This window comes from Vanellus vanellus, assembly GCF_965231255.1.
Source record: "Vanellus vanellus genome assembly, chromosome: 2".
Lineage (NCBI taxonomy): Eukaryota > Metazoa > Chordata > Aves > Charadriiformes > Charadriidae > Vanellus > Vanellus vanellus.
This window is the reverse complement of record NC_138906.1, coordinates 34,695,114-34,711,357: the sequence shown is the minus strand read 5'-3', so window position 1 is coordinate 34,711,357 and position 16,244 is coordinate 34,695,114. Positions and strand designations below refer to the sequence as shown.

Below are 16,244 nucleotides of genomic sequence, written 5' to 3'. Positions count from 1 at the left end.
TAAACAAATAAATGAAAAGCAAACAAACATCTCTTAAGTGGATAAGTAGGACATGCTGCTAGTGGGACAGAATACAATAAGGAAATTAACTTGGCTTAGGTAATTTTGGCTGCAAATTGTGAAGTGTTCATAAGGGGGAGAAATAAGTAAACATTTTTAGATTGGTGCTTGGGACTAATGTTTATAGATTTTTTACCTCAGAATGCCAGTGAAGATAAAAACAGGGTATAGTTGGCTTAAGTAACATGGAGTAAGTCTTAGTGATCCTGATGATAATGAAGATGGAATGAAGATAGTGCACAAATGAATTGCTGAATATAAAGGATGAGTGGTGGTAGTGCCTGGATTGCTCCTGCTTTGCTGAGGCGTTCAGCTTTTAATCCTATTTTCTTAATGCCAGAAGATGGAAAAAAAAAAAAAAAGGCTAATGTTATAGTATCTACATTGCAGTAATATGTGTCTGTCTTGAGTATAAAAATATTCTGAAGCATTTTCCCTCATTTAGTAGTAATTACTTCTAAATTGGCAGCTATATTGGCTTTATTTTTTGGAAAACTCGACAGAATAAACATCTGTTGCTCAAAAAAAAGAAAAAACAAAAGCTGCACATCATTCCTGGAAAAGGAATTACGAATTGTATTGAATTATGATTGCTTTCTTCATTATAGGTGCTTTGATGCATGGTAAACAAATAACTTAGAAAAAAACCTAGGTGTAGCCTCCAAAATAAGAATGTTGTAAACTGAAAACATTTATGGCTTCTCTTCTAATTCTGACACGAGTATTTAAACAAAAGGCATCTCAATAAAATCCCTGTTGAAAGCATGATTTACTTACAGGCACAAAATTCTAAATACATAATAATCAACAGGGCAAGCAGTATAATGTTGTACTGTTAATGCTAGCTAAGTTTCCTAATCTAAGACTTGACTTTTTATCTCTTTTTTTTTTTTTTTTTGTGTATGATAGATGAAACATTAGTTTGCTGTTATATTAATGAAAACAATTGAATTAGATTTATGGAAATATTTATTCTTACATACTTATGCTGCTGCAAGCCTTTTATTTTAGTTAAAATTATACCAGAATCGAAGCTGTTAAGAGCCTTTGCAATTTAAATAAACAGTTAGAGGAGCTAGAATTCAACAGTCATCTGAACTCTTTTGGTAGTAATAATTCATGTACTTGAGCAACAGAGGTAGCTTTGCAGTACAAACTATTTCTCTCTATAGATGTGAAGCGAGGTTCAGGAAATAATCACAAACCAGTGAAGCATTTAACGTCTTCATGGAAGTGCTCAGGTGTTTCTAAAGTGGGATTTCACTGTCTTACACAATTGCTTTAAAGTCTGCAAAGTTTGTGGATTCCCTCCTCCCCAGCATAGTTACAGGTGGATTCTAGTTTTGCAAAGGGCTTAGAAAATATCCAAGAGGTCATCAGTATAAGCTCAGTTTCAAATCAATACCTTTTGGGTTCTAGGCAGATTTTAGAAATGTCAGGGAAATTATTTCAGTTCATTGGAATTTCGGATAATTAGGAGCCAAGAAACTGGGATTCACCTTTAGCTTTGCTATATGGTACAATATATGATCACATGTTCAAGACAGATGCCATGATGGGAAAATGAGCATGCATCAATACTATTTCCACATTCACTAAAACTTATAATGGCTGATGTAGGATAAAACAAAGAGACCAAAAAAAGACTTTGTGTAATCATTGTAAGAATCGCGTAATAAAAACCTTGCTCCTGAAAGCCTGAATCGTTTCAACAACGTGTAGTGAACATATTTGGTTATACAAAGCGAAAGCACAACTAAGTTATCAACTTTACACAAAGTCAGATATCTGAAAGGGGATCTTTTAAAAAAAAACTTTATTTGAGAAAGGAAGAGACTTATATCAGAAGGCAAAAAAAGGGAACATACAAACAGAATATATTTACAACACAAAACAAGAGACCACCTCTAAGGGTGTAAATTATAATAAATACAGTAGATTTAAAATGTAAGAGACAATTATCAATTAGAAATGTGGTTGTTTAAACCCAGTTTTCCTTTTCACTGGTTCCAGGTAGTTTCTCTATTTTAATTTTAACCAAATTTGAAAGATTCTGAAATTAAAGTCCACTAATGTATTGGGGTTTCTCACCTGAATGACATTATAAAAATATCTTTTGTCCTTTGTGAATACATGTCTTTGCAGTGATATTGTACAAAAGTCTTCTCATTTGCAAGTTTCTCCCCAAATAAAATGTATTTTAAAAGATGCACTATCCCTTTTTGATGAGGCTGAAGTTAAGTTTCAAAGAGAATTTAAATTATTCAGAATGGGAAAACCATATAATTTCATTTTTATATGCTTCACTTTTTGAATGTGAATGTGACTTTTTTCATCCAAAGTGGAGAAAAAATTCTGTCCAAAGATGAAGCACACATTAAAATCGCCTGTATTTTCTGAGTTAATAGATCTTTCCTATCTAAGATGATCGTTATGTTTCAGGAGGCCTTTCATTTTATAGCAACTATTTAGTCATTTGTTTGGAGACCTTCTAGGAAAAAGGATAATGTATCTTTAGAAGTTGCAACATTTTATAGAAGATTTAATAGTATTAGAGCATAATGTAAACAACACATGCTAATAACATATTTTAGAACAATTTCTACATTTGGCAAAACAGCTATCTCTTTTGAAACAGGATACTGCACCTTAAAATACCTCAGCTTTAGAAATATAAATATTTTTAATAGAAAAAAAAACCTGACAAGGATTCCAGGTCAGTTTGGGATTATCCATATTAAAGGGGATCTTAATACAATGAATCTTTAACTAGCTTAACAAAAGTAAACCTATAAAACAAGGTAAACATATCAAAAGGGAATATGAAGGAAATGTTTCACTGGAAAGCTTCCTTAACAATTTCCCTACTCGCTTTGTTATTTTCTTTGACAATAAATCAATTCATAGAGTGCCTTTAAAAACAGAGGGAGCGCTGCCCCGTTCCCCACCCCCCCCCCCCTCCGCCCCGCATTCCTCAGCACATGAATCACTTGGGCTTCCTGTTTCCATAAGGCATTTCCTGTCCCCCCTCCCAAAATCACTTTTCCGCAGGAGAACAGCGGGGACCTGACAAAAGCATTGACTTAAATAAACAGGGCCTTCCACTGCGTCCAGCCTCGCTCTGCCTGAGCGCACAGCCACGGGAAGGGAGGCCAGCGCGCCGGCTGCACGCGCGCACGGCGCTTTTCAGCTTCGGTGGAACGCGCCCCGACAATCTGTGCTTCCCTTTTGCCAAGCTGGCATTTCACGCATAGGCGTCGCTTTAGGATTTGTCCATGAGACCTAGCAGTAAAGGTTACGCGATACTGTATGATTAGTCTTTATTTAAGAAAAATAAACAAGTGATTGGATCTCAGATGATAACGATAACCGTTCTGTGCTTTTCCTGCAATAGCCTAATAACTGATTGGAACCTAATGCTGCATTTTGCTTCTCACCAGTACTTGCATCTGCTTCACTTAAGGATGTCTCTGTGGACAGTATCATCAAATAAGACAGAATGAAAAATAACTAAGCAGTGCAAAAAAGAAACCAATGCAAACTTTAAACAGTGCCTTGCCTTGCCTTGCCTCTTTACGTTCACCTTGTATTCCTCTCGAAATTATACTTTATACACCAGCCTGGGACCACCGATATAGCAGTCAGTACCTGTCTACTGGGGAAAAAATACCCTAACGTTAACAGTGTTCAAGACTACAGTATGATACAGTATATACAGATAGCTGAAAGCAAAAGTCAGAGGAGTCAAAATCAGAGAAGAAGAATGTTTCATCAATCAGGTCTGGAAACTAATTCCAGCAATTGCTGATCTCAACAAGCTACGTGATACGAGCTCTCTTTCACTAGAACTAAGCAATGTAATGTAACCTCGGGCTAATACAAAGCCTATCAGCTATTACGCAAAGATTTACGTAGAATAATTGACTGCAACAGGTATTTTCTCAATTAGTGGCCATATGGATGAGCTCTGCTATGTTTTCAAGGGTGCATATAACACTTCTGCCTTTGTTAGGTTCTTTGAACAGTAAATCAGGATTTGCTAGATCAGTGAATCAAAACACAGTTGCTTATCAAAGCCTAGAAAATGCACGTGATGTTCAGATAATAACCTTAATTACAAATCCTGGAGCTAAATCTTTGCCTATTACCTGTTGCATAAAAGCAGCTTGCTCCCCAGATTCCATTTGCTGGGTTTGAACATCCTCATCACTGTCCGGTGGCTCCTCTTTGACTTTCACAGCCCCCACCTGCTGTCCTATTCTGTCATCCACACCAGCACTGCTGCTCTCAGCCCTAACGCTGGCAGCGCCGGCGGGAGCTCGCTCCTCCTGCATCGAGTGATCTCCGTGGAGCTCTTCTTCAGCTTCCTCCAGCTGACTGCCAGGTTGCTTGAGCTGCTCAATGGACTTAGAGAGCATCTGGAAAGAGAAAGAGGGGAACGGTTACCGACTCCTTTCACCGATGCCAAACACTGAGAAGTACCAGATTTGCACCGACACAATTAAAGCTTCTGCAGCAAGCCCAGCTAGCTATGCATCGCTAAAACATTCATGTTCAGGGAAAAAAGAACTCAAGTTCCTAAGCAAAAAGTCACCTGTTACTCTGGAGTAGAAAATACCTGGTATGTAGAGAGGGCTACACAGTCATACTAAACGGAAAACAAGGCAGAACACCGAAAACACTACACATCTGGTACACTGGTACTGTAATCAAAAGAAATGAGTCTCCCTTCACACTCTTCAAACATAAAAGAAGAAATTTATTTAACTATATTACTGTTCATTTTCCACAACACAAGAGTATAAAGGAACGCTAAGATATAATAAAACTAGTAATCTGGTTAATATTTTGTTACGAGCAAATGAGGGAATATTTACACACGCTTCTCTAAAGCATGAAGGCACTAAAAGTCAACAAAGGAGTGGTGACAAAGAGCTGGTGTCAGTCACCTCTCCTGTGGCACAAAGAGACTACAAGCATGTCTGCCCATGACTGGAAAGACTAAAGCTTTTGTTGCGTGTGTTACAGGTATCCCTGTTCCAGCAGTGATGATATAACCCAGCTACCCAGACAAAACTGCTTTTACACCATTAACTGCTATTTTAAAGCTTTGCCAAAGTGCACTGCAATCACGATAGTTTACGTTTTACTATTTAAGATGCAGCAAATGTATTCCAACATAGTCCAAATGTAATCCAAAAAGCCCAAACTGGAAAAAATCTTTGCTTTGTTCAAAGAGGCGCAAATCAGACACGTGAGTAAGCATCTGCAGGGTCAAGTAAGTAATTACCATGTATTCAACTCATCCACTTGATTTCAAGCAAATACTGATTTGTATCACCAGGGTCAAATATACTGAGACAGGGAAAAACCCAGCTTTTACCATACATACATACTTCCCTCTTCCCATCTGCCTCCCCCCCATCAACTCTTTCAAACTGAGTTTTAGCTATATGCTGAGTTACTGGACGGCTTCAGTATAGCTATTTTGTCACAAACTGTGGACGGTCTAGTTTCATTCTCCTTGCTAATGCATAGCGAAAAATGCCACCCTAGTAAAGGGCAGGGTTGTCATGTAAACCATGATTAAGAAGCTACAGCTGGATTCGGAAACTCTCACAAAGTCAACAAGAAGAGTTGAAAGATGTGCAGTTGATGCTCTGATGCATAAGCCCCACACCAGTGGGGAAACGAATTCCACAGAGGAAGTCTACAGGCTTTGGTCACAGCAAACCTTAATTTCTGGGGCATAATGGGAGTTTAATGGCTTACCAAAAGGAAGCAAGCGAAATATCCCTTTTCATTACTGAACTGGCAAATCACAACACGTGTATCAGGCGTGCTGCAGGTGGCAGGCGCTAAGCCGGGGAATCCTCACTACTGCAACTAACGCACAGTGTCTCCTTTTATTAAGCAGCATCTGGAAAATTTCTGAGATCAAACCCATAAATCTTTTCCAGTTGTTTCTCGGGGGGTGACGCTGACCGAGAAGGCACTGGAGCTAACTATTCAGCTTGGGTACACTCCTCTCTGGCGCTTCGTTAAACATCTGCGGGCGAGCCCTCTCCACTCCTCGAGCAAGAAACGAAAGGCAGGTCTGGCTGCTCGGCTGGCCGCTAAGCAAGCAAATACAAACTGAAACATCTGCGTGACAGATAATCAGGTACAGCTACGAGAGTCACTGATGCTGATCCATCTGTAAACCATTCCATGTGCCAGTTACTTGACATCAGGTGGGTTATTCTGGAGGGGAAACCAAGAGAAAATGATTGCATGTCCACAGCAAAGTTAAGACACATATTTAGCTCGTTACTGCTCTCTTTTATGCTTTTTCACTTTTATGTCAGGCTCTTTCTTCACGCTGCTGTGTGGCACAGATACGCTGCTGAGCTTTCTGAGGCAACACATGATGGCCCGCAGTATATAATCTATATGTGAAACACCTTCAGATGCTTCTTGCATGCAATCAGTGGAGCGATGCAAGCGCACGTAAGGGGGATGCGGGGACTACGGTGGTATCCGTGTGCGATTCAATTTGCAGTGTTCCTGTTTCGGGGCCTGCTCCCACACCACGGAGGCAATCTGCTCCAGACTTCGGTGACAGGAGGAGCTGAACAAATTACATTTTCTAAAACTCTGTGAAACGAAAGTCTTTATATATTTACACAGTAGATTTTACAAAGTGCGTTCGTATTATCATCTTTACTGCAAAACCTTACTAAAAATATCCTTTACACTGTGACTTTAACTAAGCCTCAGGCAAGGGGCTGTGAGGCACTATAACCGTGTCCTCTCATATGATGGAGCATGATAAAAATGAGTGGATGGCATGGGGCAGTGGGGGGACACCCAAAACCCGAAAACCACTGCTGCTGCTCAGTCTGCTAAGCCGCAGCTGACTGCTTTCCCTGTATCACCACCACGCTTTCATACTTGTTAAAGTGGTTTTTAAAGGCAGCTTGGCCCCATCTTATTCCAGTAATTACATTAGTAGCATTACCAGGAGACTGTCCAATTCTCCTAAGTCAGAAACATCTTATTTTATACTATATCACCTGGTACTACCATGGAAAATTACGTATCTGGAGACATGCAAAGATATCAGTTGAGAGTCAATATTTCTATCTTTTCAACCTAAAGCTGGCTTACACAGCAGAAAATGAGTCTGGAATGAAGCACTGCTCAAGTCTTTTCACCGTGCAGCTGGATACTTCTGCTTACACTTAATGTTTAAACCTTTCACTTTAAATCCCCACTTATCATTTTTTTCTGAATTTATCTGTAGGTACATCAGGACTTTTTCTTCATTTCAGTGCACATTTTTTATTTTGAAAAAGTGATTGCTTAATCTGAGTTTTAATAAGACCACATTTAAAAATAGTAAACCCATGGTTTATTTCACTAATAAGAGTTGTACGGATTGGTTGTCTTTAACTAGTACACTTTACTGTTATCGCTATTCCAGCTAAAGAAGTCACTCAAAAAAGTGGTTTCATGCTAATACAGCCTATATTTTTTTTTTCCTTTTATTTTCAGGAAATTAAACTGTAAGGGATATGCACAAGCCAAAGTAAATAGTGGCAGGAGGACAGGAAGCATTTACAGACATCAACTCCATTGTGTAACTGCAATAGTGCAACCAAAAAGACATCAAACACAATCTAACCTGCTTGCTTGTACAGCAAAATGGAATAACCTGGACATTGCCACAGGCCATTTCATAGGTCCTTCACTCACAGCCCCTGCCTTTCTTTCTCCTTTGTAATGATAAACTTTTGTAAAATACAATATTTTAAATAAAATGTCTTTACAAAGAGACAAAGCACAAAATCCTGCCACAGCCACCCCATACATTTCCTTCCTCAATTAATTGCTCGTTTTACATACACGGCAGTCGTTTCTAAGAAGTCATGTATGCACTTATGGAACACACTTTTTCTCCTTCTCTCCTATGGCTATGAGATTACTCGGACCAGCTATGTATGTTGTGAGCTCTACTGAAACAACTTGGCACCTGCTTACTGTTGTCTCTGCTACTTATGCAGTACGTTTCTAAGGGATTTATGTAACTTTCAAAATCATTCTTCTGTATTATGGCTTAAACATTAGTTCTCAATAAAGGAGAAAATGCTCTGGGCATTTTTGAGTTCCAAACACAGTCAACTGTTGCTACAGTTTTGTCCAAATATTCCCCTTCTATAAGCAATATTTGAAAGAAGAAATGTGCTACCTCTCACCTTCAGAAGATGCTGGTCAGATGTGTAAGCTGGAAAGCCACAAACACAGTTTTAATATATTTAATGAAACTAAATTAATTTACTCCAGCTGAACCTGATCCAGTTTTCCATATTTTATTAATTATCACTCAGAGAAGTGAATGATTAATCTGGGGTTAACAGTATCTTTTCAATATTCCCATTGAAAACAAATAATATTCCTATTTTTCCACCAATAAATCAACAGAAACTTATTTTTTATTAACAGGTATCGGTCAATTACGATCACCATCCAAAGCACTAATGCATTTTCACTTTCTATTTTTCATCATGGATTTTTTACCTCACAGTCTTGCCCAATCACTGGTTCCCTATACAAAGATGCTTTAAACCAACTAACATCCTGGAATGAAAACTGAAATTCAGGTACTCTTTAGCATTATCAATACTGCTCCCATACTTTAGTGTACACTACCAACTGCCCCATTATTTTAACCTTTACTACTCCAATACAGAGGAGGGTTTTACCATAGAATCATAGAATCATAGGGTTGGAAGGGACCTCTGGAGATCATCTAGTCCAACCCCCCTGCCAGAGCAGGGCCACCTTAGAGCAGGTTGCACAGGAACACGTCTAGGCGGGTTTTGAATGTCTCCAGAGATGGAGACTCCACCACCTCCCTGGGCAGCCTGTGCCAGTGCTCTACCACCCTCAAGGTAAAGAAGTTCTTCCTTATGTTTATACCATTGAAAACAAATTGTCAAAACGCTACGAATACATTATTTTAAGAACACATGTAGGGTTCCCCCACTGATCAAATAAGAGCTTGGTTCCAGTGAAGACAGTGCTAGTTTAGCTTCAGCAGAGGCAAGCCTTTATTCATCATATGTGACAAAAATAACCTTTAAAGACAGAGGGCTTTGTTCACGTACTCTTCACATTGTGATTTCTGAGATTTTTCTTGAATGCAGACTTTTGCTGGGGGCTTTGCACTTATATTAGTTACATCAAAGTCACCCTTTTTTTTTCCAAATGGCAGGGTCAAAGCTTTCTAGATACAGAGATACATGACTAACATCAAGATTTTAAGGTTTTTATTGTAGTAGTGGTCTTTTGGTACCTGATTGCAATAATTTTAAGTGGGGCTTCAGACTTTGGACTCCCTTTATTGAGCAGAATGAAGATCTGCAATGGTGATCAAAGGGCCTTATGAGGAAATAAGCTGTCATTCGGACAGAAGTATATTAAAGCTGACAACAGCAAAGCCGATCTTCCCTAAGACAAGCGGAGTTCAGGTTACTGCACGTTCGTTATTATTTTTTCCCCAGAAAGTTGGGACGAAGGTTTCTACCTACTTTTGGATGGGATGTCAACATTTGCAGAATGTTTTCAGGTCAGTGCACTAGATCCCGCAGGTATAAATGTCAGACTTCAGCAGAGACTTATACCCTTTCCCACATCAAAAGCCTGGCATCTGACAGCTGACCAGAAATAATCCATAGGGGATCTTCTCTTTGTTATTAAGGACAAAGACACACCTCTTGGCAATGATTTGTTTCTTTTCAGAATGGAAATGATCCAGGGGAATCCTTTACCTCTGACCTATGTTAGATTTTGCTTGTTATCACCCTCACAGCAGCACTGTTTTGCTGCTGAAGTATATTCTTTTCTCAAGGAAAAGAAATGGCTTTTTAATACAAGATAAAGACAAGACCAATGGGGTGGGTTGCTCTCTTCCTCTTTTTGTTGTTACAGCAAGATTCACCCACATGTCCGCCAAAAACATCTCACTAAAAACATTTTTCAGGGAGTACTGACACATGCTATATCATCTTAGTTCAGGGCAAACATTCAAATACTGGGTTCAGTTGAAATATATTAAAGCCTCAAGTACTTGAAGTCCTAAACATCAGGAAAAGAAGGGAAGAGAAATGGAAAAGATACAGAAGGTATTAACTTGTTCCAAGTTCTTGATCAACTAGCGTTTCATAGTCTTTTCGGTTTAAAATGGTTCTGGCCTCACCAAAAATTTTAAGAGAATGTTTAAGTATTCCTTATTAAAAAAAAAAAACAAAAACAAACCTACATTTTTCATGATTGAAAAGGAGGGAATTATACCTCTGTGCAGACTTCATTACACAGTCTATGAACGGAAGAGACAGAACAATGGAAAATAAGTGCATGTATTCACTTGTCCCAGGCCCAAATTTGTCCTAAGAAATGAGACGTTGGGTTGCTTTGCTACATGGTATAGAATATCTACTATTTGAAGGTTCAAATAACTCTGCTTTGCTGAGTTTAAGTTTGATTGTAAAGCCATGCAAATTATATAATGCACCAATAACTTCAGCTGTAAATAGAGGCAAGTTTTAAAAATAAAGTATATTCCACCATGCTAGCAGAGTTCAAAAACCTTCAATCTGAACCTTGAAGTTAAAGGGTTAAAGAATATAGTTTTAAATTCAGCACTTAAAAGTCACTCCCTGATTTGATCTTTTCTCACTCTCCTGTCTATGGGCTACCCTTAAATTCCAGTTCTTAAAAATCAGGTTTCTTCTTTCAAGTATGTAAGAAAGCCCCCTGGCCTTCTGTATACTTGCAGAGGACAGACACCTGATTAGAGCACTGACATTTTTCAGTACGATTCGTCACAATTGTTCTTCTGAGAACGGTGCTGAAGAAGAGCCTAGATGCTGCAAACTGTAAAGTCTGATAAACCACCGGCATCCTCGGATAACCCACTGCTTCTGTGGCTGCAGCATGATCCTATTCCTCCTTAGGCGTTTGCTGCTCTGGTGAGTTACTGTGCTCCTGATGAATGCTAGCTGCTCTGGGAGTAGGGATAAAGGAGAGTGAGAAGCTACTAGGGCAAAGGAAGTAGGTTATGGAGGTTCAAGGCAGCAAAAATCCCAAAGATAAACTTAAATTTCTACTATCTGCCTATGTGTATAGCCTATACCGTAGAGAATAAAAGCGAGGTTCATTAGGTTTTAAAAGAAGGAATTATTTCATGCCTTTATCACAAATAACCATGTGAGAATGAAAGCATATTTCAAGTATGAGAGGGAATTATTCTCCTTAACATATATTTTCACTGCATTTTAACTCAGAAAAAAAAAAAAAAGTTACTGAAATAAGCATTATCCCAAACCCACTGCACTCTTTTTACTTCCTTATCCAGCCTAGATCGTGCGAGATGCAATGCATTCCTAGTCCTGTGTGACTGAGAATATGTTTATGTGACTCAAGTTTAATTTTCACATTCAGGACAAATGTACCTATACGCCACAGCACATGTCCCCAAATGCTATGGCAGAATTTATGTCAATGAGCGTATTATCTAACAAAAACATGTTAGTGGGGTTCTTTGCTTTGTGAGGAATGCGTGAACTGATCGGTTTGTAGTGAATACCCACAAACAGCACAAAGACTCAGTACTTTACCGGTAAAAATTCTTTTCTCTTCAGACAATTGAGGGCAGGTGAAATATTTTCAAAACCTGAGGCTACGAGATATACATATGCCAACTTGATTAAACATATGGAATGCATACTCAAAGAAAAGCCAACTGGAGTCCTAGTTGAGTAATCAAAACACCCAAGCTGAGAGGGGTTAACATGCAAGGATCAGCTCTGAACTTTGAAGTTTTCTGGTCTTCATTTTTCCTAATTAAGACAAGATTTAATAACCAAACCACTGTACAAACTATGTACTTAAACTCTAGGTTTGTTTCTAATTTTGTTGGGAATTCTTAGTAGATTCCAAAGAATCAGTACCCCCTGGGAAGTTCACCCAGTAAGGTGGGTGTTTTTTTCTTTTCTCTTAGGTACAAGGGCTGAATGCCTACTTTTCATCTTTTCTTCTTTGCCATTGCCTCTTATGTATAGTTATTAAGTAACCCTCAAGAACCCCTCAAAGATGATAGATGCATGATCAATATCTTTGAATTACTGGAGGAGCTCCAGCAAACAACTTGTGGAAAGCAGAAAAGTGAGAGCAGAAAAAAAGTTCTCCAGATGAAAGCATTTAATTACATATCTTTATTTTAGAGCAGTGAACATTTGTTGCAGAAGTGTTAGCTCTTGATAAATCTATTTAGATTCTGCTGCTCTTTGTTTATTAATGGATGGCCCCTTTTCTCCATTCCCCCGCCTCAGAATAAGGCGTTACTCTGCAGGGAAAGAGGGGCACAATTCATCTCTGCATCTGATGTTAGCAATTGCACATTCTTCTCTTTCTCCTTATATGGTAATTTTATATCACTATATAGATTAGAAACTTTCATGTAACTAATTGACTTACAGAGAAAAAGTTGGTTTGATAAAAGCTGATAAAAAATTTCTCCACGTTTAATGAGTTTCTTACACAAAAAAGATCAATTTAATCAGCTAATTGAGTTCAAGTGGTTATATATTTACTCCAAATACTAGTCCACAATGAGAAAGCTTAGAATACAATTTAAAAGCCGCTGAATGGAACGACTGCCGAAGCTCAGAAGTGCACACTAAAAGGTCCAATTGAAATCCAGTAATCTTTAAGGCATCATTTACCAGTCAACAGGAAACCACCTGTAATTTAAACCCGTAAGATGCTTTGAACCCTATTTTGTTGTGTTGCATTCTTACTGATGTCAAGAACCACAAATTACCTTTGTAGCATATTTCAGAAAGCTGAAAATTAAGATCTATACAAATATATACACCAACTGTGCATAAACAAGATACTCGTGCAAGAACCTGTCTACCGCCCATGACCACATGGCACCAATACCTAGACCTCCTTATTAGTTTTCAACCTTTACGTTATTTGGAAATTCCTTACTTTGGGCACTCACCTTATTCATGTGGATCTGCTGCTGGTACTGTTTCTGCTTCTCCAAAAATTGTTGATGTTGCTGCTGGATGACCAGCTGGGCCAAAGTGCTCTGAGGAAGAGGAGCTGACTGGGTTCGATTCAGTGGCCTGTGACGAGGCAGTTTGTGGGCAGCTCTTATGCCAGGTGAGACTCTCTCCTTTGCTGCTAAAGGAGACTGTGGGTGAAGAGGAACCGCTCCTGCAAAACAGGGACATTTCACTTCTGTGTGAAGAACAACAAACTAAAAGTTCTAATAGGAGAGAAAGCTTTCAGCAAGAAGAGGGTGTATATTGCAGAACTCAGCATCAGCGCTGATACAGTGGGACGTGTACCACGTGCCTCACCACGCTGGGAAGTTCAGCAGCTGCAAAAGAATGTGATGAAGTAATCATTTTCTCTTTTCTGTAATCATTGAATTCTTTCAGGCTAACAGACTGGAGCAGAATCACTAAAGGGGGAAAACAAAGGTGCCATCCTTTTTTCTCCCACCCTTCCACTTTTCCCAATGGTTAGGACGTATAGTATCTGTGTTACCACATTCAGTGTAATGTGAATACAAATGCCATTAAAAACAAATTATTGCTGTGTTGAAGCCTTGATCATTACCAGTCACGAGAAGTTTTTGCTGTCTCATTTGTTCTTTCAGTAACAGATGCTGCAAGAGAGCTTGGTGGCTGCTATTTGGCTTTCCCTCCAAAGCAACGTGCGGGTGAGTTGAGGATGGAGGAATGTTCCCCCCATACTGTCCAGCCAAGGCCACTCCTTGTCTGAGCGACTGGGTGTCCCCCTTCTGCTTTTCTTTGAATGACGATGAAGCCTGTCAAAGAACAACAGCGCTGGTAACTGCTTTTCAAAGACCGGGCCATATATGTCTCTTTTTGATTAGATGGTCTTATGTCGCACTTTATGAATATATACAGAAGAAAAGGTTAACATCCCCATCTTACACTTTGACTGTGAGATGAAAAGGGAGGAAACACATGCCGGTTAAATGTGAGAAACTGAGTAATGAAACCACTTGAAAAAAACGAGTAACAAAAGCCAAAGCATAAGGAACTAGTAGTTAGAACATTATGAAAGAAAAGGCAGGACCTATCCTTAAAATTCCTAAAGACCTTCCCACAGCCTCCTGCACAGGAAAACAGGGGATCAGGGGAAATAGTTTCCATTGAGTTTGGAATCGGCAAGGCTTGGTTTTTCACATAACTTTCCATCAGACAGCAAGCCACTCAGCAAAACAAAATAATTACCTGTAGTAGTGGGAAGCTATTACTTTTCCTGGAACACTCCCTGACTCCCTGAAGGACAGCACAAATGTAAGTTTTACACCTTTGCAAAGTAAATTTGTATAGTTAAATTCTCATCTACAGAACCATCAAGAGCTGCTGTATGTGTGTGGCATTTTAAAGCGCCCTTATAAATGGCGCAGTTGATTTAAAGCTTTTGGAAGTTTTGGCCTTTCAAAATTGCAAATGTACTTTATATTTCTTTGTGCTCTGTCCAGTTTAAAAAAAAATATTATTTCTTAAAAGAGCAGTTAAAGCAGAATAACAATTTTTACAGCAAGAATAATAACCTAACAGAAATAAGCATGGTGAGGATTGCAGATAACCACTTATGGTATGTGGTGGTAAAAGCAGTAACTCTGATAATCTAAATTCTATAAATTCTAACGAGGCAAACCAAGGTTTTCACTAATATTTTGGGGGTGTATGGTTACTTCACACTCTGCTATCACCCTTCTCTGAAAAACAAACACCAAAGTAAACTTTACATTCAATTTGCAACTGCTTATTCTGGTAACAGAAATAAATATTACTTGCACAATTCAACCCCTTTGTTTTTTGTAATGCCAAAAGTAATATTTGGTGCTAGCTGGCCACATCAAAAGCTCATATGATTTGAGTGAGAAAATTAAAGATATTTTCATTTCCATTTTAATGTTATAAAATTACTTTGAAGCTAGTTATATTTTCTGTGAAAAAGAATTTTTTTATGAAATAATCTGGAAAAGTAAGCACTACTTTTCATGATCAGTCCAATTTTTCTATCCCTTAAAAACAGTAATTTGCTTATAAATATCTCATGAAAGGCTTCTACAGAACGAATATAAAGCTTATATAATTTTAATTGCAAAGTTCTATATCTGATATTAAAATGCTGGTTTGCAGCAATATATTATTTGTGAGAACATTCCTCTGCTCTATTTCTGGTCAGCTGCTCAGGTCTTATTGCCCGGTCAGTCCTTTTCTGCCCCATCTCCTGCCAGTTACTTTGTGTCTCACCTGCCTGCCAAAGCTTCCCTCCTGCCCTTTGCTCCCTATTCCTGCAACTTTCAGCCACCTATGGTATTTCATTTTTTCAATCTTTTCAATGATTTTTTCAATCTATGTTCAAAGACACTGTTATAGCTTTTCAGGCACTGGTGCTTTTCAAGTCCCGAATGAGGTGGCACATAAATCTGGAGAATTCTAGGTTTAAACTGGAGAGTAAATTTAAGTATTATGTTTACTGGGAGGGGGCGAATCTTCCACTCTTTCCACCATGTAGAGCTCTTTTCTATAAATTCACGGAATCATAGAATCGTCCAGGTTGGAAGAGACCTTTAAGATCATCGAGTCCACACGTAAACCTAATGCTGCCAAAACCGCCACTAAACCATGTCCCTCAGCACCACGTCTACACATCTTTTAAATACCTCCAGGGATGGTGACAACCACTTCCCTGGGCAGCCTGTTCCAATGCTTGATAACCCTTTCTGTGAATAAATTTTTCCTAATATGCAATCTAAATCTCCCCTGGCATAACCTGAAGCCGTTTCCTCTTGTCCGAGATAAGGTCTCCCCTCAGCCTCCTTTTCTCTAGACCAAACAATCCCAGTTCCCTCAGCTGCTCCTCATAAGACTGGTGCTCCAGACCTCGCACCGGCTTCGTTGCCCTTCTCTGGACACGCTCCAGCACCTCAATGTCTTTCTTGTAGTGAGAGGCCCAAACTGAACACAGTATTTGAAGTGGGGCTTCACCAGTGCCAGGTACATGGAGACAATATCACTTCCCTAGTCCTGCTGGCCATGCTATTCCTGATACAGGCCAGGATGCAGTTAGCCTTCTTG

General features: G+C 39.0%; 1 protein-coding gene across 5 annotated transcripts in view; it reads right to left on the bottom strand.

Annotated features, from left to right (window-relative positions):
• Nucleotides 1-16,244, bottom strand: part of HDAC9 (histone deacetylase 9) — a gene marked incomplete at its 3' end in the record, with an annotated part of 276,027 nt that overhangs the window by 178,256 nt on the left and 81,527 nt on the right. For 3 of the 5 annotated variants that reach the window (XM_082498908.1, XM_082498907.1, XM_082498906.1), the window contains 3 exons: nucleotides 13,738-13,948; nucleotides 13,112-13,329; nucleotides 1,860-4,478 (listed from right to left, as the gene is read on the bottom strand). In XM_082498908.1, coding sequence (XP_082355034.1) covers nucleotides 4,158-4,478; nucleotides 13,112-13,329; nucleotides 13,738-13,948 — 750 coding nt within the window. Of the gene's footprint in view, nucleotides 1-1,859; nucleotides 4,479-13,111; nucleotides 13,330-13,737; nucleotides 13,949-16,244 lie in introns of those variants that run through there. The other 2 variants (XM_082498904.1, XM_082498905.1) reach the window with 1 other exon arrangement.